Consider the following 21123-nt stretch of genomic DNA (forward strand, 5'->3'; position numbering starts at 1 on the left):
GCATAAGCAGGAGAAGTCATCCTAAATTAGTGATGGAAATGCACTCAAAAAGTAACTACGACACTGCAATAACATGAAGTTAAAGTCCTTCATATCTGTCCAACCAGATATTTTATATTGTGAACTAGGTGGAATAAACTACAGCTACCAGCTACAGCTACCTCAGTAAATGCGTTTTTATCAGTTTGCATCCTCCTTTTTGCACAGACACAAAATGCCAGACAGCTGGAGTTTGCATAATTTTCTCTTAGTCACTCTCTTTGGCCCTTCTTAGTCGGTGACCTTTTATGTAAGGCAATTACACAAGACTCCCCACACCATCTGCCCTACTTATGCTTCAAGTCTCTCTCTCTTTCTCATTGCAGGTAATGAAGGCAGTGGCAGACCAGTATCGCCTCCCTGCCCCCCACAACTGCCCCCCTGCCCTCCACTCTCTGATGCTTCAGTGCTGGCAGGTCGATCGAGGGGACCGGCCAGGCTTCGACTCCCTCCTGTCTTCTTTGGACCGGCTCATCAGGCATCCTTCATCCCTCAAGGCAGAGCCAACTCGGTGAGACGGCAGCCTCCGGCGAACGCTTGTGCCAGACGTCTCAGTGCAGCAGGTGATGCACAATCTGTGATGTTTTCATGGATTCTAATGTTGTCATTTTTGACATTTCCTCGGCCTTTCAGAAGCTGTTCTCAGACACTGCTCAGCCCCACCCCCACAGATTTATCAGCAGTGGCAACTGTCAGTGATTGGCTGAAGGCGCTGAGGATGGATAGATACCAGGATGAGTTTGATCGGGCACACCTGGACACTTTAGACCGAGTCAGCAAACTGACCATGGAGTGAGTATAGAGAGATTTTTACTGTAACTCTCATATTATAACAGAGAACTTTGTTCTCTTGGTTGATTTTGTGTTTTTTTTTACCTGTTAATAATAATAATAATAATAATAATAATAATAATAATAATAATAATAATAATAATAATAATAATAATAATAATAATAATAATAATAATGTGGACTTCATGTTACTGTTCACCACTTTCAAAGAGCTCATCACTCTTAAAATGATTTCCTTCAACAAAACAAAAACTGTTTGTAACTATGCTCCATGTTTTTATATTCAAGTAAACTTAACTAAACTGCAATGAAAAACAACCTGTAAATGTATGAAAAAAAACCTTTATAATGTATATAAAACCACAAGTCATCATTAAGGTTTGTGTAGTTTTAGCTCACAAATGAAGTGCTTTTTAGCAGTTGACTCACTTTATAGTTAGCTCCACCTTGTATATTTGAACAAATTGTGTAAAAGGTTGAAGAGTGTTGTTATGTGTACTGTGCACTTGTGGAATCCAAGATAACAACCACTCAGTGTTATTGATCACAACTTACCACAGATATAGTGGTTTTTGTTATTTTAGCTGAGCCCATAAGAGCCCTGGAGGACACTTGCAGACTTCAACCAAGGCAAATGTCAAACAACAACCAGACTCCAGAGAAAGAAAATCAAATTTAGGCCACGTTAAATAGTCCGGATCTGCCCCAAAATTGAATAGGTTATCTCCTGTCCCATGCTTTATCCCTTCAACCAGTTTTGTATAAACTGCTTTGGTACTTTTTGTGTAATCCTGCTGACAAACAACAGACACAGGTGAAAACATGACCTCACTGGCAAAACAAAATCATGTTTTAGGTCACTTAGAAACATGTCAACCAGAATTATTTCATGCCTCAGATACTTATGATACCACTATAATAAATAATAATGTTGTGTTTAAAGTATGATAAAACTTTAAATTAATCCAGTATCTGTATTCAGTAAAATTATATGTCACATCTGATGTTTAATTTCTAATATAAAGTACTTTGTGCAGGACAGCAGGTTGAATGGAGGAGTAGAAAAATAATTATAGTCAGTATAATTTAAAAATTGACCCAGGCATCAGGCTATGTGGCAATAAATAAAATGCATTTATAAACTCAACCATTAAACCGACAGCATTGTCCTGTAAAACAACAGGCTGAAGTGTCTAACTAACCTCCTCGCTTCATCTGCTCTCTCCTTAAGTGATGTCCAGAACCTCGGCGTGAACCTGCTGGGACACCAGAGGAAGATCGTCAGCGCAGCCCAGCAGCTCAGGGCCCATCTGACACAGGGGCAGGTGGAGGTGTGAAATCCAACCACAAAGCAACAACCTGTGCCATGGATCTCTACCGCTGTCACATTCCTATGCTTGTTGTGTCTGGTTTCTGCAACACCTTCATGTTCACTCGGAGCACATTTCAAGCCCAAAACAAAGGGAATCAGCTCAGAGTGCCGCAGTGTGTTCTGACAAACCCGACACTACAACCAGAAGGGGTGAAATAAGAGGATTGGACTTTTCCTGCCAGTCACTCAAGACAAGTAACAGAGGAGAGATGAGCTGCGGGGGCTGGAGTGCAGATCGGAGTGAGGCTAGGGAGTTTCTGAGGAGGAGGAGGAGGACTTTACAGATTCCTCTATGTTTTTCACTAGATTTCACTTCACTGTCGTCTGCCGTCCTCTCTACTCACCCATCTGCAGTCCTACCTCTCACCTTCTCTTCCACTACCGTCCCTCCCTCAAAGTCTTCAATTTCCCCACCCTCATCAAGTACAATAAAAGTATAAAAACATTTTTTTTGTTATGGGAATAATATTTCCTCACAAAGAATTGCGTGAAGACAATCAAAGCCTTTTTAAAAGAAAATATTTTTTGAGTTGTTTGTAAGGTTTTATCACTTCCTCTCTTCTTAAAATGCCAAACTACAGAAAGAAAACAGCATATTACCTAGCAGCCTATGGTCTGCCTTGTAAGGTTTTACCATTAGGTTTTAGAAAAATGTATAGTTTGTTCAGTGTCTGAGCAAAATGTCCAAAGGCAGAGGCACAAACTCTGAAGTCAGAAGAAGAATCACTGCCATGAATATTGGAAAAACCAAAACTAAACAAAAAGATGCTGTTTAAACTGTAGGCAATGTTTTTTTTTCCCTGTTTAAAAGACACATCCATGGTCTGAGAGCAGCCCTGTTTGTATGACTTCCTCTCACTGAAGGCCTATCACAGATTGTCAGGTGCTCCAAACATCACCTCAGCAGCAAACACAAATGTCCATTTGTGATGAGGACAAAAGCGAACAGCATTCACCTTGTTGTGTACATTTCACACTTCACCTCTTATTGTTTGATTGCTAGATTAAAGACACTGAGTCGTTGAAGCGTTGTGAATGTGTGAAAATGAGAAAGATGGACAAAATCTGATCCGATTTACACTTGAAGGATGGAGGCGAAATGCTTTGTAAGTATGTACCTGTGTGTCTGTAACTTGTGCGTGCCGTACAATGAGGCTGTGTTAACATGTACATCATTGTGCTGTACATGGTGCTGTGTGCGCACGTGTGTTTGAGTGTGTGTGCGCGTGTGTGTGTTTGAGACAAGTGTGTCAGGCTACACACGTTATTCGCTGTGTTTACTTGTACGAGTGTTCACCACTATTCCATAATTGTGCAAATTTGTAAAATAAAAATAAATGATATGATTTTATTTAAAAACACATTTGCTTCTTGTTTTACTAAGTATTAAATAATTACAGTCAGTATCATGAAAGAAAAGTCAACACCTATGCAAATAGCTTGGCATGCCAACATGCTAGCTGCTAATGTTTAGTATGTAAGCATGTTAACATTTACTAATTAGCATTGAACACAAACACAGCCCAGGCTGAAGGAAATATTGCTGCTATGTTTAGGCATAGGACCAATTAAAATAGGCTATTGAGCTAAGACTGCTTCATTAAAAAGTTATTAATGCCAGGGCCCAATTTCATTGCAATCCATCTAGTAATTAAGGCACTCAACTCAAAGTCATGAAGGTAAATCTATGGTGGTGATATATAAAAAGTGTCAGCTGGAATCATCCACTGGAGATCAAGCGTCTGAACAAAATGTCATGTTAATCCATCTGTTGTTGTTGAGATATTTCTGTCTGGACCAAAGTGAGGGAAAGAAAAGAAAAGAAAAGTGAATATTTGTGTGAATGCTGAAGGCATTAACACTAAATATTCACAATATAGCATAAAAAATTGGCACCAGGCCCCACGGTAAAAAAAAAAAAAAAAAAAATTTAAGGTGACCGTTTTAATGTTTAATGTTAATTACATGTGACTCGAGGTGCCCTTTCACCAGGTTTGGTTCAATTCGTCTAAGCAGTTTTTGTACTGCTGACAATCCAACCACCAAGGACAGAACCAATATACTCCAACAATTTCATGTAAATCTGTTTTGAACTGGACCCAGTTCGCAGACAAAGACTTAGGAAAACTGGTAAGGTGAAACAAAAAAAAAAGATTTATTAAACTCAAACAAGAGAAGGCAAAAGAACATGGGGGTAGGGATAGAGGAACACTGAGCATGAACACTGAAGCAGCTGAAACATGCAGCGACGAACGCAGGGCATCAACTCAGACAAACCAACAAAGGGCAACGGATACGCACTAACAAGACACAGGTGGGGCAATCAAACACAGGTGAGATACATGAGGTAATCACAGGAGGGCGAGCAAAGGAAGACAAGACACTGTACTTCAAAGTAAAACAGGACAAACAGGAACAAAAACAACCTCCTTCTCACAAGTTCTACCTAAAATCCTACTAAATCTACTTAAGCATGCAGAGTTTCCAATGTTTTATTCTGCCTTTTTATCATTTCTACTGTTTTTAGCCCTTATAAGGCCATTTATCTCTCAGCTAATACTGAGGCACCAGCCTTTCAGCATTAGCCTACTTCAGCAAAGGTATTCAGCTGCCTTCAGCATTCAAATTTCTTCAGGAAATGCCTTTTCTATTTTATAGCCTACTGTACTTCATATCATCATGATCATCAGAAGAGCCTGTATTCATTCTTTCAACATTGAATGAGAGACTTAATTGTACAATGCAGAATCATTTACAATGACCAAGTGGAACAAATACAACAAATAAGAAAATATACACCAACATCCCAAATGGCATGCAACATAGAAACTATAATGCAATGTTTGATCAACTGATTCATGCATTTCCAATTGTTACACAAATTGAAGTGCAGCAAATAAAAAATAAAACAGCATACTCACCTTGATGATGTAACTTTCACAATGTCAAAGTGTGAACACGATGTTTCTCAGGTTCCACAGATCAGCAGGTTTGAGTTAAATCAGAGTTTGGGATCTGCTGGGATCAGCAGCTGTTGGAGAACAAAGGGACGGGTTTCCCACATGTCCCGCTGATATTGGAGCAGATCTGGGCCGATAACGTTTCCCCTCGCATAAACTCTGACAGTTTTGCTGCAGGTCAGACCCATCTCTCTCTCAGGTGTGTTTCACTGACAGGCTGCAGTGTGGTGGCTGCCCCTCACATTGTCACAATGTCACTGCTGGGTCAACAAATACTCTGAACACAACAGTATTATAGCTACAGTACTGTAATGAGCTCCACCAGCTACATTAAAAATGGTTATACATGATAATGAATAAATAATGTGAAGAATGTCAAAGTGATACTTACTTATTCCACATGATACATTAAGATCTCGTTATCATTTTTTTATGAACATAACTTTTGCTATAGCTGGGCGAGATGACGTAAATTAACTTAAATATTTAAAGGCTTCATCAACCTTTAGAGGAAAATAAGAATTGTCACTAAAATTCAGCAGGTTACTCAGGTTCAGGTAGCACACACACACATTTCTGTCACCACTGAATACATCTCATTGTGAGTTAAGGAGGAGCAATAACACAATTACAGATAAGAGATTTTTCATAAATTGTCATTCTGCACTAAGAGAAGACGTAAAAAGAAGAAGATAACGCTTCATACAATCCTATTCAATCTCACATTAAAGGTGCTTATAGGTAATCTGAGATAAAACAGTCAGAATATTTCAACTTTATAGATGAAGCAGCTACGGCTTGTTTTCATAAATGACTACTCTCAGTGGCACGTCTTAAATTTATGACAGTCTGATCAGATGCTTTTGTTTTAATAATCATCATTGAGCTCTGTTGTGTGAAGTCACTCTGAATAAGACCATCTGCCGACGGCCATAAATGTAGGAGGGATGTCTGTAATAATTGTTTGCTGTGGTGGCCCAACACATATTAGCACGGTGTTGTGAAAGACATGTAGGTACGTATGTTCAGAAACAGAGGACGCACAAACCACAAAATCATGTTTTTGATGGTGTTATTGTTTCTTTATAGAGACATTAACAGACTGGAAACCACTGGTCTTTATGACACTACTTAAAGACGGTACACTCCGTCTGGTAAACAACTATTATCTCCACAATACTAAATGACTGCCACATCGGCAGCCATCACCTTGGCCTCCTATAGAGGCTCCCTAAACCCTGTTTATCCTGTGGTTAACCTCCCTGTTAGTCATGACCTATAAATGGTGCAGCAAAATACCTGTACACTACAACCAGGTTGAGCAAAGATATTGTAAAATCCGACTGATTTAGCAGTTTACAAATAATTTATCTGTGTGAAAATGAAATCGATGATTCAGTTTCAGAAGTTTCTTTAAATCAGTCGCGTTAAAAAAAAAGATCAATTCAGAATACAAAACCCTACCATTAGCTTTGTTTCCTCGCCTTCAGATGTCCTCATCTGACATGATGTTGCTGTCCTCAAATGCTCATTATAGTCTTTGTAATGTGGCAATTACCATGTTTGTGATCATTCCTGTTGACACATCAATGGTGCTCAACAAGTTAAATCATTTTGAATGAAACTATTTTTCTCCTGTGGGTGTACAAGATGCAACATGTTGGGAAATCATGCATCACCTCTGTATTTACTGCCAGATTAATCTCAAATTCACTTCGAAAACGTTGTCCTTTTAAAAACAAACTGTGAACAAAATAATGCATCATGCACTACCTGACTTTAATATCTGATTTAAATTGCAAACCAGTGTTCAGACATAGGCTTGCAATTTCCAAACAGGTTTCCTAAACGGTTCACCAGGAACAATGATGGCTATGTGTCGACTGTCATGATGCTGCAGAATTTTCATAGTGGCCATGCAGGTTTTGGTGGTAGTTGGAGGAATGCAGACAGGCCTGGTGTTAACGGAGATATACAGGAATTAGGGACTGGACCATTGTCACTTCAGTTTTAAGGTGACTGAATCAACACCAACAATTTCAGATCAGCATGATAAAGGAGTTCATGGTCTGACGGTGAGCTGGACCTTAAAGCACAACTTTCTCTGTGGGATTTCTTACCTGCGGTGAAAGTCTACCTGCTCATTACTGCCTCACTCTCTCTGTCTTACCTGTCTCCTGTTCACTCATCCTCCCTCTCCACCCATTCATTCTCAACCCTTCCTCATGTCTCCTCCCTCACGGCCCTGGTCATATATAATGCTCATGTCACAGGGATTTCAGTTCTCCTCAGGGACATGTCATTGTTTTTGCTCTCAGTTCTGACAGTGTTATGACTGAGTTTCACCAGAAGCTGAGGAGCGGCACTTTTTTTGTTTAAGGGGTAAGACTGAGAAACTTTTGTTTTGTTTTTCTTCATTTCTTCCTGGGTATCTTAACTGGAAATAAAATGCAAATGAATGAAAACAAACACCAAACTACTTTTTTCACAATCCAAAATGTTGAAGTCATTCCTGCCTGCTGGTGTAGACTTGACTAATTGTAGATCGATTGATTCTCTTTTACATGATTTGGATTCTTAAATCTTCTTCTCCAATTGTTTCTTCCAGTCAAACACCAGGTGTCAATGTCTCCGTCTCTGGCCAGATCTGCTCCGAGCGAGCTCAACCATTGGTGGAGCCAGCTGAGGTTTCGCCTTCAAAACAAGAAAGGATGGAACGAGATGTTGGATGAGACGTTTCTGCTCCACGCCAAATAGTAAGAAAGCCATGAAGAATCTGAAGTCTTTCAATAATGACATGCAGGAGTAAAGCCTTACCTGTTTAAGGACATACTAACATGGTGTTTGTTTCGTCTTCCCTCAGCTTGAATGATATTCCTCTGTTCTACGCGTCTAAACAGAACAGTGTTGGCTGCATCAAGAAACTTCTGAGCTCTGCGTCCACTAATATCTTTGAAAGAGGTGGGGCTGAACTGTGAATGTAAAGTCCTCCGTGCTTTAATGTCAGTGTCAGTCGTGTGTTGTGAAGCTGTGGTCTTCTCATTCAGGAGCTCTCGGGGAGACGGCGCTTCACATTGCCGTGATGAATGACAACCTGGAGGCTGCTGTGGCCCTGATGGACGGAGCTCCTGAACTCATCAACGAGCCCATGACCTCTGAGCTTTTTCAAGGTTGACATTAACACATGCAAGAGCACAAACGTGTGGTTGATTTTGTTTAACACAGGTGTGCAGGTTAACTGCTTTAAGGCCTACAACTGAAAAATGTCAGAGATAGACTGAGACCAGTTTAACCCAAAAACCCCTTGTGGTTTTGTACTATTTCACTTCATAATGATTTCTAAGTAGCTTCAAATATGGATGCACTGCAACACTGATGTGTCTCTAAACGAGGGCTACCTCAAAATTAGGAAGCATTTGATGTAAATAGTTGCATTCAAGATTTTAAAAGTAATTCCATTAATGGATTAGAAAAGAAAAGTTAAACCAGCAGATGAAAATGGTTAAAGGCAGTTCATTCACAGTCGTTCCTGTCTTGGCTCTGTCTCAGGCGTCACTCCTCTACACATCGCAGTGGTGAATCAGAACACCAATCTGGTCTATCACCTCATTAGTCGAGGCGGTGATGTGGTTACCCCTCGAGTCACCGGCTTGTACTTCAGGAAGAGGATAGGAGGACTCATATACTATGGTAAGTCAGCATGAGTAAAGAAGTGTGGGGCAGCTATGCTCAGGTGGTAGAGTGGGTCAGCCATTAATCACAAGGACGGCAGTTAAACCCCCAGCATCCTCCTGTACACATGTAGATGTGTCACTTAGCAAGATGCTGAGCACCAATAATCCTGACGAACGTGAATATGCCATAAAACATTGTTTCAGGGCAAAGAATTTGTAGTACAGATGGGGTTTTTCAAAATGTGCTTTTGGTCAACAGGTGAACACATCCTTTCCTTTGCTGCATGTGCTGGGAGCGAGGACATTATCTCCATGGTGATAGATGCAGGGGCCAACACCAGGGTTCAGGATTACAGAGGTACGAAATGTTGAGGAGGATATACGCTACGATTTCACATCTGTGTATCTGTCTGTCAGCTAATTTAATTATTGATGCATGTCTTTTTTCTCTTCTTGTACCTTCTGTCTTCTTTTGTACACACATTTACACATTTTTTTCCCTCCTCATCTTCTCCTCAGGCAACACAGTGCTTCACATTTTAGTTCTGCAGCCCAACAAGATGATTGCGTGCCAGGCCATTGACCTGATTATGGCACGCGATGCAGAGCTGGACCAGTCACTGCCACTCGACATGGTGCCCAACTACCGAGGCCTTACACCTTTTAAACTGGCTGCCAAAGAGGGCAACATAGTGGTGAGTGAACCCTGGGAGGGCTCGCAGGGGGAGACCCTGATATGAAAGGTTGAGCAGATTATTTCACTAATCCTGGCCTCACTGCTGAGATCCCCCCTGTCACTCTCAGGCCTTTCAGCACCTGGTTAACAAAAGACGTGTTGTCCAGTGGAGTCTTGGCCCTTTGACCTCCAACCTGTATGACCTGACTGAGATCGACTCATGGGCCGACGACATGTCAGTGCTGGAGCTGATTGTGGGCGGCCACCAGAGAGAGGTACGACACAGTGTACAGGGACAGACAGTATTTAGGAGTCTTTTTGGTAATACTTTACTTGACGCCTCACTCTATAAAGCATTATAACCATACTTATAGTTATAATGCAGTTATAGCACTATAGTTATAAACACTCATAAATGATCATAATGCTTTATAACAATAATCATAACACACTATAAATCACTTTATCATGACTTATAAGGTCAGGTATTATAATACGTTATACGTTAGTAACTCGCTGACAATGCCCATATTGATAATGCATTATAAGTTATAATGTGTTATAATTGTCGTATAAACGTGTATAACTATCATTATAAACACTCATACATTGCCACAAGGCTTTATAACAATAAGCATATTATAGAGCATTTTATAATCGCTTGTAAGGTCAAGTATTATAATAGAGGTATAATGCTCTATAATCTGTTATGCTTATTGTTATAAAGCTTTATAATAATTTATGAGTGTTTATAATGATAGTTATACATGTCTATAAGCAATCATAACACATTATAACTGTATTTATAATGCATTATCGATGTGGGCATTGTCAACGAGTTACTAACAGTTATAACCTATTACCTGAGCTAAGTCATGATAAAATTCTTTATAGTGTGTTATGATTATTGTTATAAAGCATTATGATAATTTATGAGTGTTTATAAATATAGTTATACAGTGTTATAACTGCATTATAACTCATTATAAGTATGGTTATAATGCGTTATAGGCGTCAAGTAAAGTGTTACCGTTTTTTGTGTGTTAGGCATGAGTTTTTGTTCTGATGCTGCGTACACGTTCAGACATTTCTCTCTTGTGCAGGCGAGGGGGATACTGGAGGTGACCCCTGTGAGGCAGCTGGTCAGTCTGAAGTGGAACCTGTATGGAAAACATTACTTCAGGTAAAGTTTGTTGTTGGTCTCAGAAGTAACCGATATGGACTCTACTCATGTCCCGCCTCATCTTACAGTGCCTTCTCTCTCTCCCTCTCTCTTTGTGCCAGGCTGCTGATGCTTCTATATCTGCTGTACATTGTGGTTTTCACACTGTGTTGTGTATATCGCCCCCTGAAGGACGTTCCGGAGAACTACACACAGTCAGACATGGACAAAACCATCCGGATCCAGAAAACACTCAATGTGTGTTGGAGTAACAACGTGACTTACTTTATTTCAGTGTGACCAGATACAATTGTTACATAATATACCACATATGGTGGCCCCAGAACAAACCTCCACACAGGCAGAGAGGCAGCCTTGAAGGATTTGCACATGCTGCCTCATACTTCGACTTGTAACAGATTAACTGTTTGTTAAGCATTCAAAAAAAATACTTCATCTCTGCCAGGTTGGAGATATTAGCCTACACATTATGCTGGTACTCTCCTGTAGCATACATGCAACATTATTTTAAAATGTGTTGTTTATGCAATATATGTTTCATATATTGTAAAAATGTATTCAAATCTTATGACATTTTGATGATGATGCTTATACGGTTACAGGACTGTTTTTACTGTGGTATTGCAACTTTAATTTACTTTTGAGTTTTCTGTATATTTCTTCAGCCCCACATTTTTTTCCTATAAATTTAATACAGTAAGTGGGTAATACTGTCAAATTAACATAAATGATATGTGAACAAGAAGATTACAAAACCAAAATCTACTACTCACATCAATAATCTTCATAAGAACAAAAACCAGGGGGCTGTAGCCTGTATGTACTGTTTGTATCATGCATCTGCATATGACCCATGCTCTAATGTGCTTTTATACAAACTACCTTTCCTATTCCCATGTCTCAGGAGAGTTATGTGACGTATGAGGACAACCTGCGGCTAGCAGGAGAAGTCATCAGTGTCCTCGGAGCATTTGCCATCCTGCTTCTGGAGGTGATTTTACAAAACATGCTTCACCTTCATACATATCGTATATTTACACGTACAAATCCTGCTGTATTCTTCCTTCCAACAGATCCCTGATATACTGAGAGTGGGAGCAAAACGCTACTTTGGCCAGACAGCTTTGGGAGGCCCCTTTCATGTCATCCTGTGAGTACAAACACTTGTGAGCAGTAAAATATAAAGCATACTGCTGTGAAATACCTTCTAACCTTTGGGCTGTCTGTGTTGTGCGGACCAGGATCGGCTACGCCTGCTTGGTGGTGTTGCTGTGTGTGTTCAGAGCCTGCGAGGTGCAGGGGGAGGCCGTGGTGATGGCGGTGTGCTTAGTCCTGGGCTGGTGCAACGTCATGTTCTTCGCCCGAGGTTTTGAAATGCTCGGCCCTTATGTCATCATGATACAGAAGGTAGGAGACGGTTGAAAATGGACCCAGACGCCAACCATCATGACTAATGTAGAAATAGTAGCTTGTTCCGTGTGCACCTGTATTGCCTTTTGAGGTTCCTCCATTTATGTTCTCAGACTAAACAACCCTGTGTCTCATTTCCCTTTAGATTATATTTGGAGACCTGACAAAGTTTATGTGGCTGACTGTCATTGTGCTCATTGGTTTTTCCACCTGTGAGTATATTCTGGGTGACACGAACAAAAGAAAATCCAACGAAGCTTAGAAATTGTTGATATAATATTATTCAGCAGTGAAGATCTTGACTTTTTCTTGAATTTCCCTTCTCAGCGCTGTGGATGGTGTACATGACCCAGGACCCAGACGCCCTCCCTGCGTATCGCTCCTTCCCCATCACTCTCTTCTCCCAGTTTGAGCTCAGCGTAGGCCTCATAGACCTGCCTGTGGAACATACCATCATTACACCCCCGATCGTTCATGTGGTGCACTGTGCCTTCTCTGTGGTTTCATACATCCTGCTGCTTAACTTACTGATAGCCATGATGAGCGACACACACTGGAGGGTGGCCCAGGAGAGGGATGAGCTCTGGAGAACTCAGGTAACACACATATTATGGGCTGACATCATGGGATGACTCATCATGCCCCTGCGCATCACTGTATGAAGAGCTGTGCTATAATGATCTACAGGTGGTTGCCACAACGTTGATGCTGGAGAGACGGCTTCCCCGCTGCCTGTGGCCTCGGATTGGGGTGTGTGGGATAAGCTATGGCCTGAAGGAGCGCTGGTATCTCAGGTAAGAGTGCTGCAGTGACATAGAGAAAGCCACAAAAAACACACCCTAATATAGCAGGAGCATTCATAACAAAGCTGACATCATATGAGGAGCAGTAAAAACGTTTCGTTTTTTTAGGCTTAGGGGCCTACTATTTTCACTAGAAATAATCACATAGAGAGACACAAGTTTTCCCACTGACCACAACCTAAGTATCCATTTAAGTGCTTCAGCTGCAGGTCATGATGTGCTCTGAGTAGGAAGCACAACTCTAACTGCTTCAGTTATTACCACCTCCACCTGCACTTACTGACATTTTGGGAAATGTAGCCTATTCACTTCTTTCTCCAGTGCTGGATGAAAAGATAGATGACTGTATGGTTAAAGCAGATATCAGCTTCACGGCCGTTTCGGCTAATGCTGCGTTCAAGGCAGGCTTTTGAAACCGTAAGTTACAGCTTCAAGTCACAACTACGACTTGGTAGCGTTCCAGGTAACCCGTAGCTCGTGTTTTTACCATCCTGTTGTCTGTGAAAGTTCCCTATAACGGCCACTCGTAACTTCCGACCCGTGAACTCGTACCAGATCGAACTGGTATGACTTCACAGGAAGGAAAAACACAAAGTACGAGTTTCTTTGAACGCACCATGAGTTAGCAGCCCCCGCCCTTGTCAGGCATCAATTGGTCCTCGTGCTACGTCACCACATTCACGCGCATCCCTTGGCTGCACACACAGCCCTTCATGCCGTTCTCTCTCCTCATTGGATAACACTTGTATCCCACAAGGAAAATTTTCTCCTCGGGTTACAGCAGAGCAGAGTGACGGAGAGACTCGTGTTTAGGCTGAAATACTTCATGTAAGTGATTGCTGACGGAAAATAGGACTATTTAGGACTTATATTAACAAAAACATTCCACTGATATCTGCTTTAATGGCAAGCAGTAGTAGAGTGTAATGTGTAATTACAATGTGAGGAGGCAGTTAGCTTATCTTATCTTAGCATAAAGACAGGGTCCAGGGGGGAACAGGGAGAATCTGTCAAAAAAAAGAAGTAATTTTCACATTTTGGTTTACAGATTAAATAATTCATTAAGCCTCTGGTGCATATAGGTAGGCCCATGGGAGGCAATCTAACTGTTTCCCTGTATGGTTTATGCTGAGCTAAGATAAGATAACCAGATGATCCTTTTTACAGCATGCTAAGGACATGAGAGTGGTAATTCTGCAAGAAAGCAAAGGGTAGGCTATAGCTACACTTCCCAGAAGTTGTTTCAGTCTGTTTGTGGCGATGAGTCAGCACTGGTATTAATAGCTCAGTATCAGATCAGTATCAGAGTTGTTATTCCTCTCTTCCTCCCAGCACATCATGAGTTGCATCTGCAGAGCATTTACGGCCACTTTGTGGTCAGTGAACAAACTTTTGTCTCTCAGTAGGCCAATGAGACAATGAGAACTGGCAGGTTGTTTTTTTTTAAGTGGGGCCATTCCTTTTAGCATGATCAAATGGTACAAAAGTGAAATAAACATGCAATGCACTGTTTTCAGTTTTCAGTGGGACAGTGTTTATGTGGTTTACCTGATCCTCTCTACAGGGTTGAGGACAGAAACGACTCAATGTTGCAAAAGATGCGACGATACATCAAAGCCTTCTCCAGAGAGGATGAAAAAGAAATGGATGGACTGGATAAGACAGACACACTAAAGGGGCCGAGCTCGGGAACTCTGAACCTCAGACCCAAAAACAGAGGCGGGTTTAACAGGAGAACTCTGACAGGCTGGCAGATGATTCGCCACAGCGCTTTGGGCTTGGAAGCGGAGCAGACGGACCCAGAGGATGACCAGGACATTAAACATGTTTAGGAAGAGTTTCTCTGAGCCAGAAGTGCGTTTTCTGAGGCTTTTCATCATCTGAACATGACACAGACTGGAAGTGTTGATGAATTTCACTGCACTAACTTCCAAGAGGACAACTCAACTATCTCAGTTTCTCTATATAGTCAGCAGTGCAATTATTCCTGCAGTATTATGCTATAGAAAAGTGTGTTATTTTTATAGCAATATTAAAATGTGTAGCAGTAATATATACTAAGATTTAAAAAAAGAAGACAAAGTGAAATAGAGACATTCTACTTATTATGTAGATGTATAACAATTTTATATGGGAATAAAACCTTGTTAAAAGAAAGTCGCTGGCCTCTATTTGTGAAAAAAGTCACACAGAAAAGTCATACAGCAGTACATTCAAAAGACACAGAGATACCCTGATTAGTATAAAGTGCTTACAAGCATCATATACGTACAAATTATGCCACACAATGCTACAATAAAATATAGGTTTGCTGGATAATACTGATCAAGGTATAAAATGGAAAGAGAAATGATTTGAAATGTTATTGAGAATATTGTTAATCTTTGTTGAATGTGAATGAGTTTTCTCATTCCTGGGTTAAAAACAGCAACGCTGTCAGTAGTCCACCTGACAGATGAAGTAGGTGGATGAGTCGCAGGACGCTGTGATCCAGTTCTTCTCATACGACACTTTGGTGTTCAGGATCCCACAGTCCCGTTCTGGCCAGTCACCTCCTGCCCAGTAACTGCAAACAATGTTGACTTTTACATTGCGATCACAGGATACTGTGGTATTTTGTTTTTTATTCACTCAGTGACCACTTCATACTTGATACACCTGCAATCCAATACCACAGCCCTGTCATTACATTAATCTGCATGAATCTCATTGTGTTTGCTTGTTGGTGACATTTTCAACAATCACTTCTAGCAAAGAGCTGACTTTGGTATAATCTAGTCCAGTACACCACCATTTTTCTCGGTGATCTCTGTACTAAACATGACAGAATTTAAATGTCCAACTGTGTCAAGAAAACTGAGCATTAAACACTACGGTGGCATTAGATTGTATGTTTTACCTAATAAATTACTAGATATGGAAAAGAAAGAAGAAAAAGAGAGCAGAAGATTGGAAGAAAGGAAAAAGGAATCACCTCTTCCGTAGGACATTGTTGTTCACCCAGGTCCATGTGCTGTCTTTCAGTCTCAGCCCCATCCAGTATTTCAGGCCCCCTTTCCTAGTCAGGTAACTCTACAAAGAGAATATCATTCACATTTACACAAATTATTACCATGCTACCACCAAGGAAGGAAATGAGTGGCACCATGGGTTTAAATGACTTCTTATCCACCTGAACGCTCTCGTCGGTGATGATGGCCAGAGATCCTCCTCTAGAGCTGCAGTTCCTCTGACTCTCAACCCAGGTCAGCCTGAAGGTGGACAGGAAAAAACACGACCGCCCAAGAGCCACCCACCCATCTGCACACTGCTGGCAGCCCAGGCCTGGAAGAAGGGGAGGGAGATTTAACAGAGACTGTGTTCAAGAACAAGAAAAAGGTCCCTGAACTATCCCTGTTTAGATGCTCTCCAAAGAAGACTTAAAGCAGTTAGTCCAGTTTTATTAGCATTTTTGGACAGATTCTGTGAACCCTTATGTCTATATGCCTATAGGTATATATCAAGTTATACTGTAAGTCTGAGAGGAACTTATAAAGCTGGTGAAAATTTGGTGAAAATGTCTCAGTTCTCTAAAAAACAAGCACATGAACTAACTTCCTCTGTTTGAAAAACTATTTGGGGCAACTGAAATAAGCAGAACTATTACTCAAAAGCATGATGTTGGACAATTAATATTTTCATTTTCTTTTGTCTTTCTTAGATGTTATTGATTTTTGTTGTCCTGCAAAAGATTTATAAACCCCTTTTTTGTATTTACAAGCATTGCACTTACGACTGGTTCGAAAGCTGGGGAACTGGGTTTGGCATTCCTCAAAGTTGCAGGTCTGAACTTTGTTTATCACTACTGGCTCAGTCCCTGGGCAGACTGTGGATCCAGTTTGGACTAGAAATCAGAGCACAGTGGGAGGAGTTGTGAGGGGAAAAGAAAAACGCCTTCCGGCCCGAGCAATTTAATCAGCCACACTTTGCATTCCTGGATCGTCTGTTGTTATGAGAAAACAGTAAACAGTAAAAGCAACATGGTCCCGACAAATACATCTACTGTATTTTCTATGTTGTCTGGATTCTGCATTGCCATCAATATCTACGGTGTTACAAATCAAGCCAGCAGTGCACTGTTTTTAAATCATTGGCATGAATTCACTGGCATGGCTGCAGATACTCACGTTTCAAACCGAGGATAATGACGACCAGAAGAAGCACCAGGGAGATCATTGTGAGGATTAAACAGCCAGCGCGGTACAGACGAGCATTTCCCTCAGTCTGTTTGCCTGGGGAGCAAAACATCAAACAGATATGAGTGAGGCATTTCAATAAACACACCACAGACCACCATCAAGGCTTCAAAAAACAGCTGAGGCCTACCTTTGTCCCCCTCAAGCTCAACCGATAATTTGGATGACAAGTTTTCCTTGGCTTCATCTTTATCATTCTTATCCTCACCATAGCTGCGGCAGAATTTTATATACATGGAGGAAAATGTCCTGGGATCTGTGAGGAAGCTTGTTTACCCTTGCCTTGCTCCGTCTTCCTGTCCTGCAATGCCTCGTCTGCCTGCAGCAGAGCAGTTTTAAGACACCCCCACCTCCCCTGCCTCGTCTCGTCGCCACAGCAACGCAACCTTCACTGATTCCTAAATTAATCATGGAGAACAGAGCTCAACTTGTCCTTCAGCTACTCAGAAGTTTTACTGTATCTCTCTTTGTCTCTCATTTAAAGAACGAGTGTGTCTGAGAGAGACAGTACAAAGGGCACAGACAGACTCAGTCAGCATGGATACTCTGTACTTCAAAACAACAGATTGGCTGGCTTTCCTGAGGTCGTTTCAGGTCAGAGCACTGCAGACATCGAAGTGTTTACGTCAAACACAGTTCGGAGACAGAACATGTGGTCATCACTGATGCACACTTGAAATATTTGTCTTTAAATATGTGATTAAAGTTTGGGAGGTTTTGTAGAAAGAAAGACTTAAACAAGACCTCAATCAAGTCACTTCTTGAACCTCAGCCACGTAAACTCTTTCATTCTTTTAATAAAAACGGAATTTCTTGAAAACACATGGGCAATGATTTGATAGGAGTCATTGCCTTCTTATGCATTGTTAATGACTATTATGATTAAAGGCTCCCAATTCAAACAAATAACGCTGCAATGCTATTTCACAATATCATTGTCTTCTTTCTTGTTTTTGAAATGGTGTATTATCACAACATAAAAGGCATGATGAAAGGTGGGTGTGTCACAATGTACGGTGCTAGAACTGCACAGCAGTGTGTTGTAAATGTGTAGGTGGCCACATAATACACAGACAGATACCTGCGTAATAGTTCTTTTTTTGCCACAAGTCTGTATTCACAGTATAATGTAACAGAGCAACAGATGGCACATAATGCAAAGGAGGTAAAGCAGAATTATTACTAACAATAATAACATTGATGATCTGCGCTGTTTAAGTGTCCCGGTAAGTCACAACAGAGTGAGAGTGAATCATTATGAACAGCCAGCAGCCTGAAACCGAAGCAGCTACATGGAATTCAAACAGGAAATGTATAATTTGTACTTTTCCTGATTCGACATAGCAACATATTTTCCCTGGAGATTTAACAAGCTCATCTCTATGGGACCTTACAGAATAAAAAGGTTAATAATGTGACCTTACAAAATAAAAAGGTTAATAATATGTTTTAAACATAAAGAATTAAGTATATTTTACTCCCAGGTTTCCAAAATGAATGAAAAAATTATAAACAACAAATAAATTATATTGAGTTCCTTACTTGCACCGGTCTGTGTACAGCCTGATTGCATGTGGATTACTAATTGAGCTATTTAAGTGATAGACATTACAAATGAAGGGAAATTAAAGGTTAATTACAGTATTAAAGCAGAAGTGAGTGATATATTTGTGTTAATATAAGTCTTAAATAGTTATATCTTCCGACAGCAATCACTTACATAGAGTGTTTGGACCGAAACACGGGTCTCTCAGTCCCTCTGCTCTGCTCTGAGCCGAAGAGAAAACATTTATCGTATCCTACAGTTTTTATCCAATGAGGAGAGAGAACGGCATGCAGGGCTGTGTGTGCAGCCAAGGAACGCTGTGAATGTGGTGACGTAGCGACGAGGACTGTTACGGTGCGTTCAAGGAAACTCGTATTTTTCCGACCGTGAAGTGGTACCAGTTCGATCTGGTACGAGTTCACCGGTCGGAAGTTACGAGTGGCCGTTATAGTGACTTTCACCGGTAAAACAGGTCGGAAAAACACGAGTGGGTTGCCTAAAACGCTACAAAGTCGTAAGTTGTGACTTGAAGCTGTAATTTACGATTTCAAAAGCCTGCCTGGAACGCAGCATTAGCGAAAACGACCGGACCACTCACTTCTGCTTTAATATTCAGCATCTGTAATTTACATACAAAATAATATATACAATAATAATAAATGTTTAAGTTGTGGGTCAAATTAATGCTTTAATAATCCAATATATTATACATATTGAAATATAAACAAATATTTGTATGATATGATTATTACTGTGAATATGTATGAGCAAATATTAAGTATATTAAAATGGATTACATTTTTACCCTATCCACAGCAACATCTTGGGAGCTCAAGTTAACTAGAGCAAGAATGCAGCCCTCATGCTGGTTAACATGAAGGATGATAATTACCACTAGAGCTGCAGCCATTAATTAACTGGAAAACTGTCCACACAAAGTGAATCAGTAGTTTTAGCTGCAGAAGTTTTTGCTTTGTCTGTCTGTTTTTGATCTGTTATTTAGACAAAACAAGAATTTGAAATGTTTAATGAGTCATACATATATAAATAAATAACAAAAATCACTGTAGCTGCACCTTATACACTTACATTTATTTTGAAACAAATTAAATTTATTATTAAATTATAATTTTTTTTTTTTAGATCTGGCAAAAAAAAGGTGGTTGAAAAGAAAAGATTTAATTCATTTAACAGTCACAGAAATCTGCAGCCAATTTGAATAATGTTATCAATATAGACAAGACTGAATCTATATTACATCATGAATTGAGGTTTATTTTTCTCAGAACTGGTGCAATAATGCTGTTTCCACTTCTTTCTCTTTTTCTTCTCTTTTCCTCCTTCTGAATAAGTTTTAAGAGAAACAAAACAAGCTCTTTCTGATGCAAAACAAGTCTGCGTAAGTATTACTTTCTATTACGCTCAATTGCGTATTAGTGTTTGATGTGGCAGTTTTATTGTGTCTAAACATGTCATGTTTAGACAAAAAACATTTTTTTCTTTTATGAGGCCTGTTGAATCACACCATCTGTTGGCATTTCAGTTGCACATTATATAAAAGACACATATTTTATAATGTAACATACCTGTTGTTGCTTTTTTTGGAAAATCATAGAAACGAGCTTCTGAATAGACGTCCTCAGGTGGACTGCGTAGTTCAGAGTAATGGTCTGGCTCTGTTTCCTCTGAGGCTAAACAAAAACACAGATACATTTCATCTTGAGACATGAACCAGCTAACCAAGATGAAGGAGTAAGATCAAATCAAATCTTCTATTCATTGTAGTGTTTTACTAAAATTCTTGGAGATATTTCTGTCAAACAAACCTCCAGTAAGATGCATATATTTTCCAAAATTTCTTGTACCTTTAGTTTTGACCTCTGGCACTGCTTTGCTTGCTCCTTCATCTTCTTTGGCAGTTTCTTTCTCTGGGGTGATGTCCTGCATCTCCATGGCTCTTCTCTTCTGTTTCTCTAAGTTTCGATCTACTAGGGAAGTCTTTCAGACCCGGCTGGTCAAGTGACAATGAGGTTATGTAACACATTAATTGTGACAATTCGAATTCATGATAAAAGAGTTGCAAAACACACACACAGAGTTGCAAAACGTATGTGTGCAGTATGTTACCTTTTTGGTTTTGGTTTTGGGGGGAAAAAGAAGAAAATTAACCGAAAAAAATGTTCCAGACGTCAAAGTATCCGGCAGGTCTGGCTCATGAAATTAGTAAAGACAGAACACTTCCCCATGAAGATTCCTCCTCTGTCTCAGTCCTTCCTCTAAACCACATGTAAATAGTGGACATGTGGGTTTGAGGAAAAGGCTGTTCCATATAATATACATATTGATGAACGTCCTCTTAAGCATACTTGATGACCATGGGATATATTACCAAAACAACCAAATACATAAAAAGGAAATGTTGAAGTATTTCAA

At 40.2% G+C, this 21123-nt stretch overlaps 3 protein-coding genes across 6 annotated transcripts in view; 2 read left to right on the top strand and 1 right to left on the bottom strand.

The window, feature by feature from the left end:
• ephb6 (eph receptor B6) overlaps positions 1–2168 on the top strand; it is a gene marked incomplete at its 3' end in the record, with an annotated part of 40280 nt that extends 38112 nt beyond the window's left edge. The window contains exons 17-19 of the mRNA XM_083989070.1: positions 366–550; positions 673–831; positions 2063–2168. Of these exons, the coding sequence (XP_083845196.1) occupies positions 366–550; positions 673–831; positions 2063–2168 (450 nt within the window). The remainder of the gene's footprint in view (positions 1–365; positions 551–672; positions 832–2062) is intronic.
• A 5620-nt stretch (positions 2169–7788) lies between these two features.
• Positions 7789–14741, top strand: trpv6 (transient receptor potential cation channel, subfamily V, member 6; the record flags this gene model as incomplete). Its single annotated transcript, XM_083989073.1, has 16 exons — positions 7789–7919; positions 8027–8124; positions 8211–8333; positions 8713–8853; positions 9097–9195; positions 9357–9532; positions 9642–9788; positions 10617–10696; positions 10798–10933; positions 11601–11687; positions 11770–11846; positions 11938–12103; positions 12252–12318; positions 12434–12702; positions 12794–12900; positions 14474–14741. 16 exons carry the CDS (start codon positions 7789–7791, stop codon positions 14739–14741), a joined length of 2172 nt encoding a protein of 723 aa, XP_083845199.1.
• A 277-nt stretch (positions 14742–15018) lies between these two features.
• LOC310998863 (early activation antigen CD69) lies at positions 15019–20984 on the bottom strand. Of its 4 annotated transcripts, none has more exons than XM_083989085.1 (8): positions 20818–20984; positions 20556–20701; positions 20277–20375; positions 17076–17180; positions 16682–16792; positions 16082–16233; positions 15884–15981; positions 15019–15475 (listed from the first exon to the last, which is right to left on the bottom strand). In XM_083989085.1, the coding sequence occupies exons 2-8, from the start codon at positions 20641–20643 to the stop codon at positions 15346–15348; spliced, it is 783 nt and encodes a 260-aa protein (XP_083845211.1). In that variant the 5' UTR covers positions 20644–20701; positions 20818–20984; the 3' UTR covers positions 15019–15345. The 4 variants fall into 4 exon arrangements, with proteins under 4 accessions (XP_083845211.1, XP_083845209.1, XP_083845210.1 ...); XM_083989083.1 differs by having other exon boundaries at positions 20277–20381; XM_083989084.1 differs by having other exon boundaries at positions 20277–20381; positions 20556–20688; positions 20818–20933.
• Positions 20985–21123: the final 139 nt, after the last annotated feature.

This window comes from Trachurus trachurus (genome assembly GCF_905171665.1).
Source record: "Trachurus trachurus genome assembly, chromosome: 16".
In the NCBI taxonomy this organism is placed as follows: domain Eukaryota; kingdom Metazoa; phylum Chordata; class Actinopteri; order Carangiformes; family Carangidae; genus Trachurus; species Trachurus trachurus.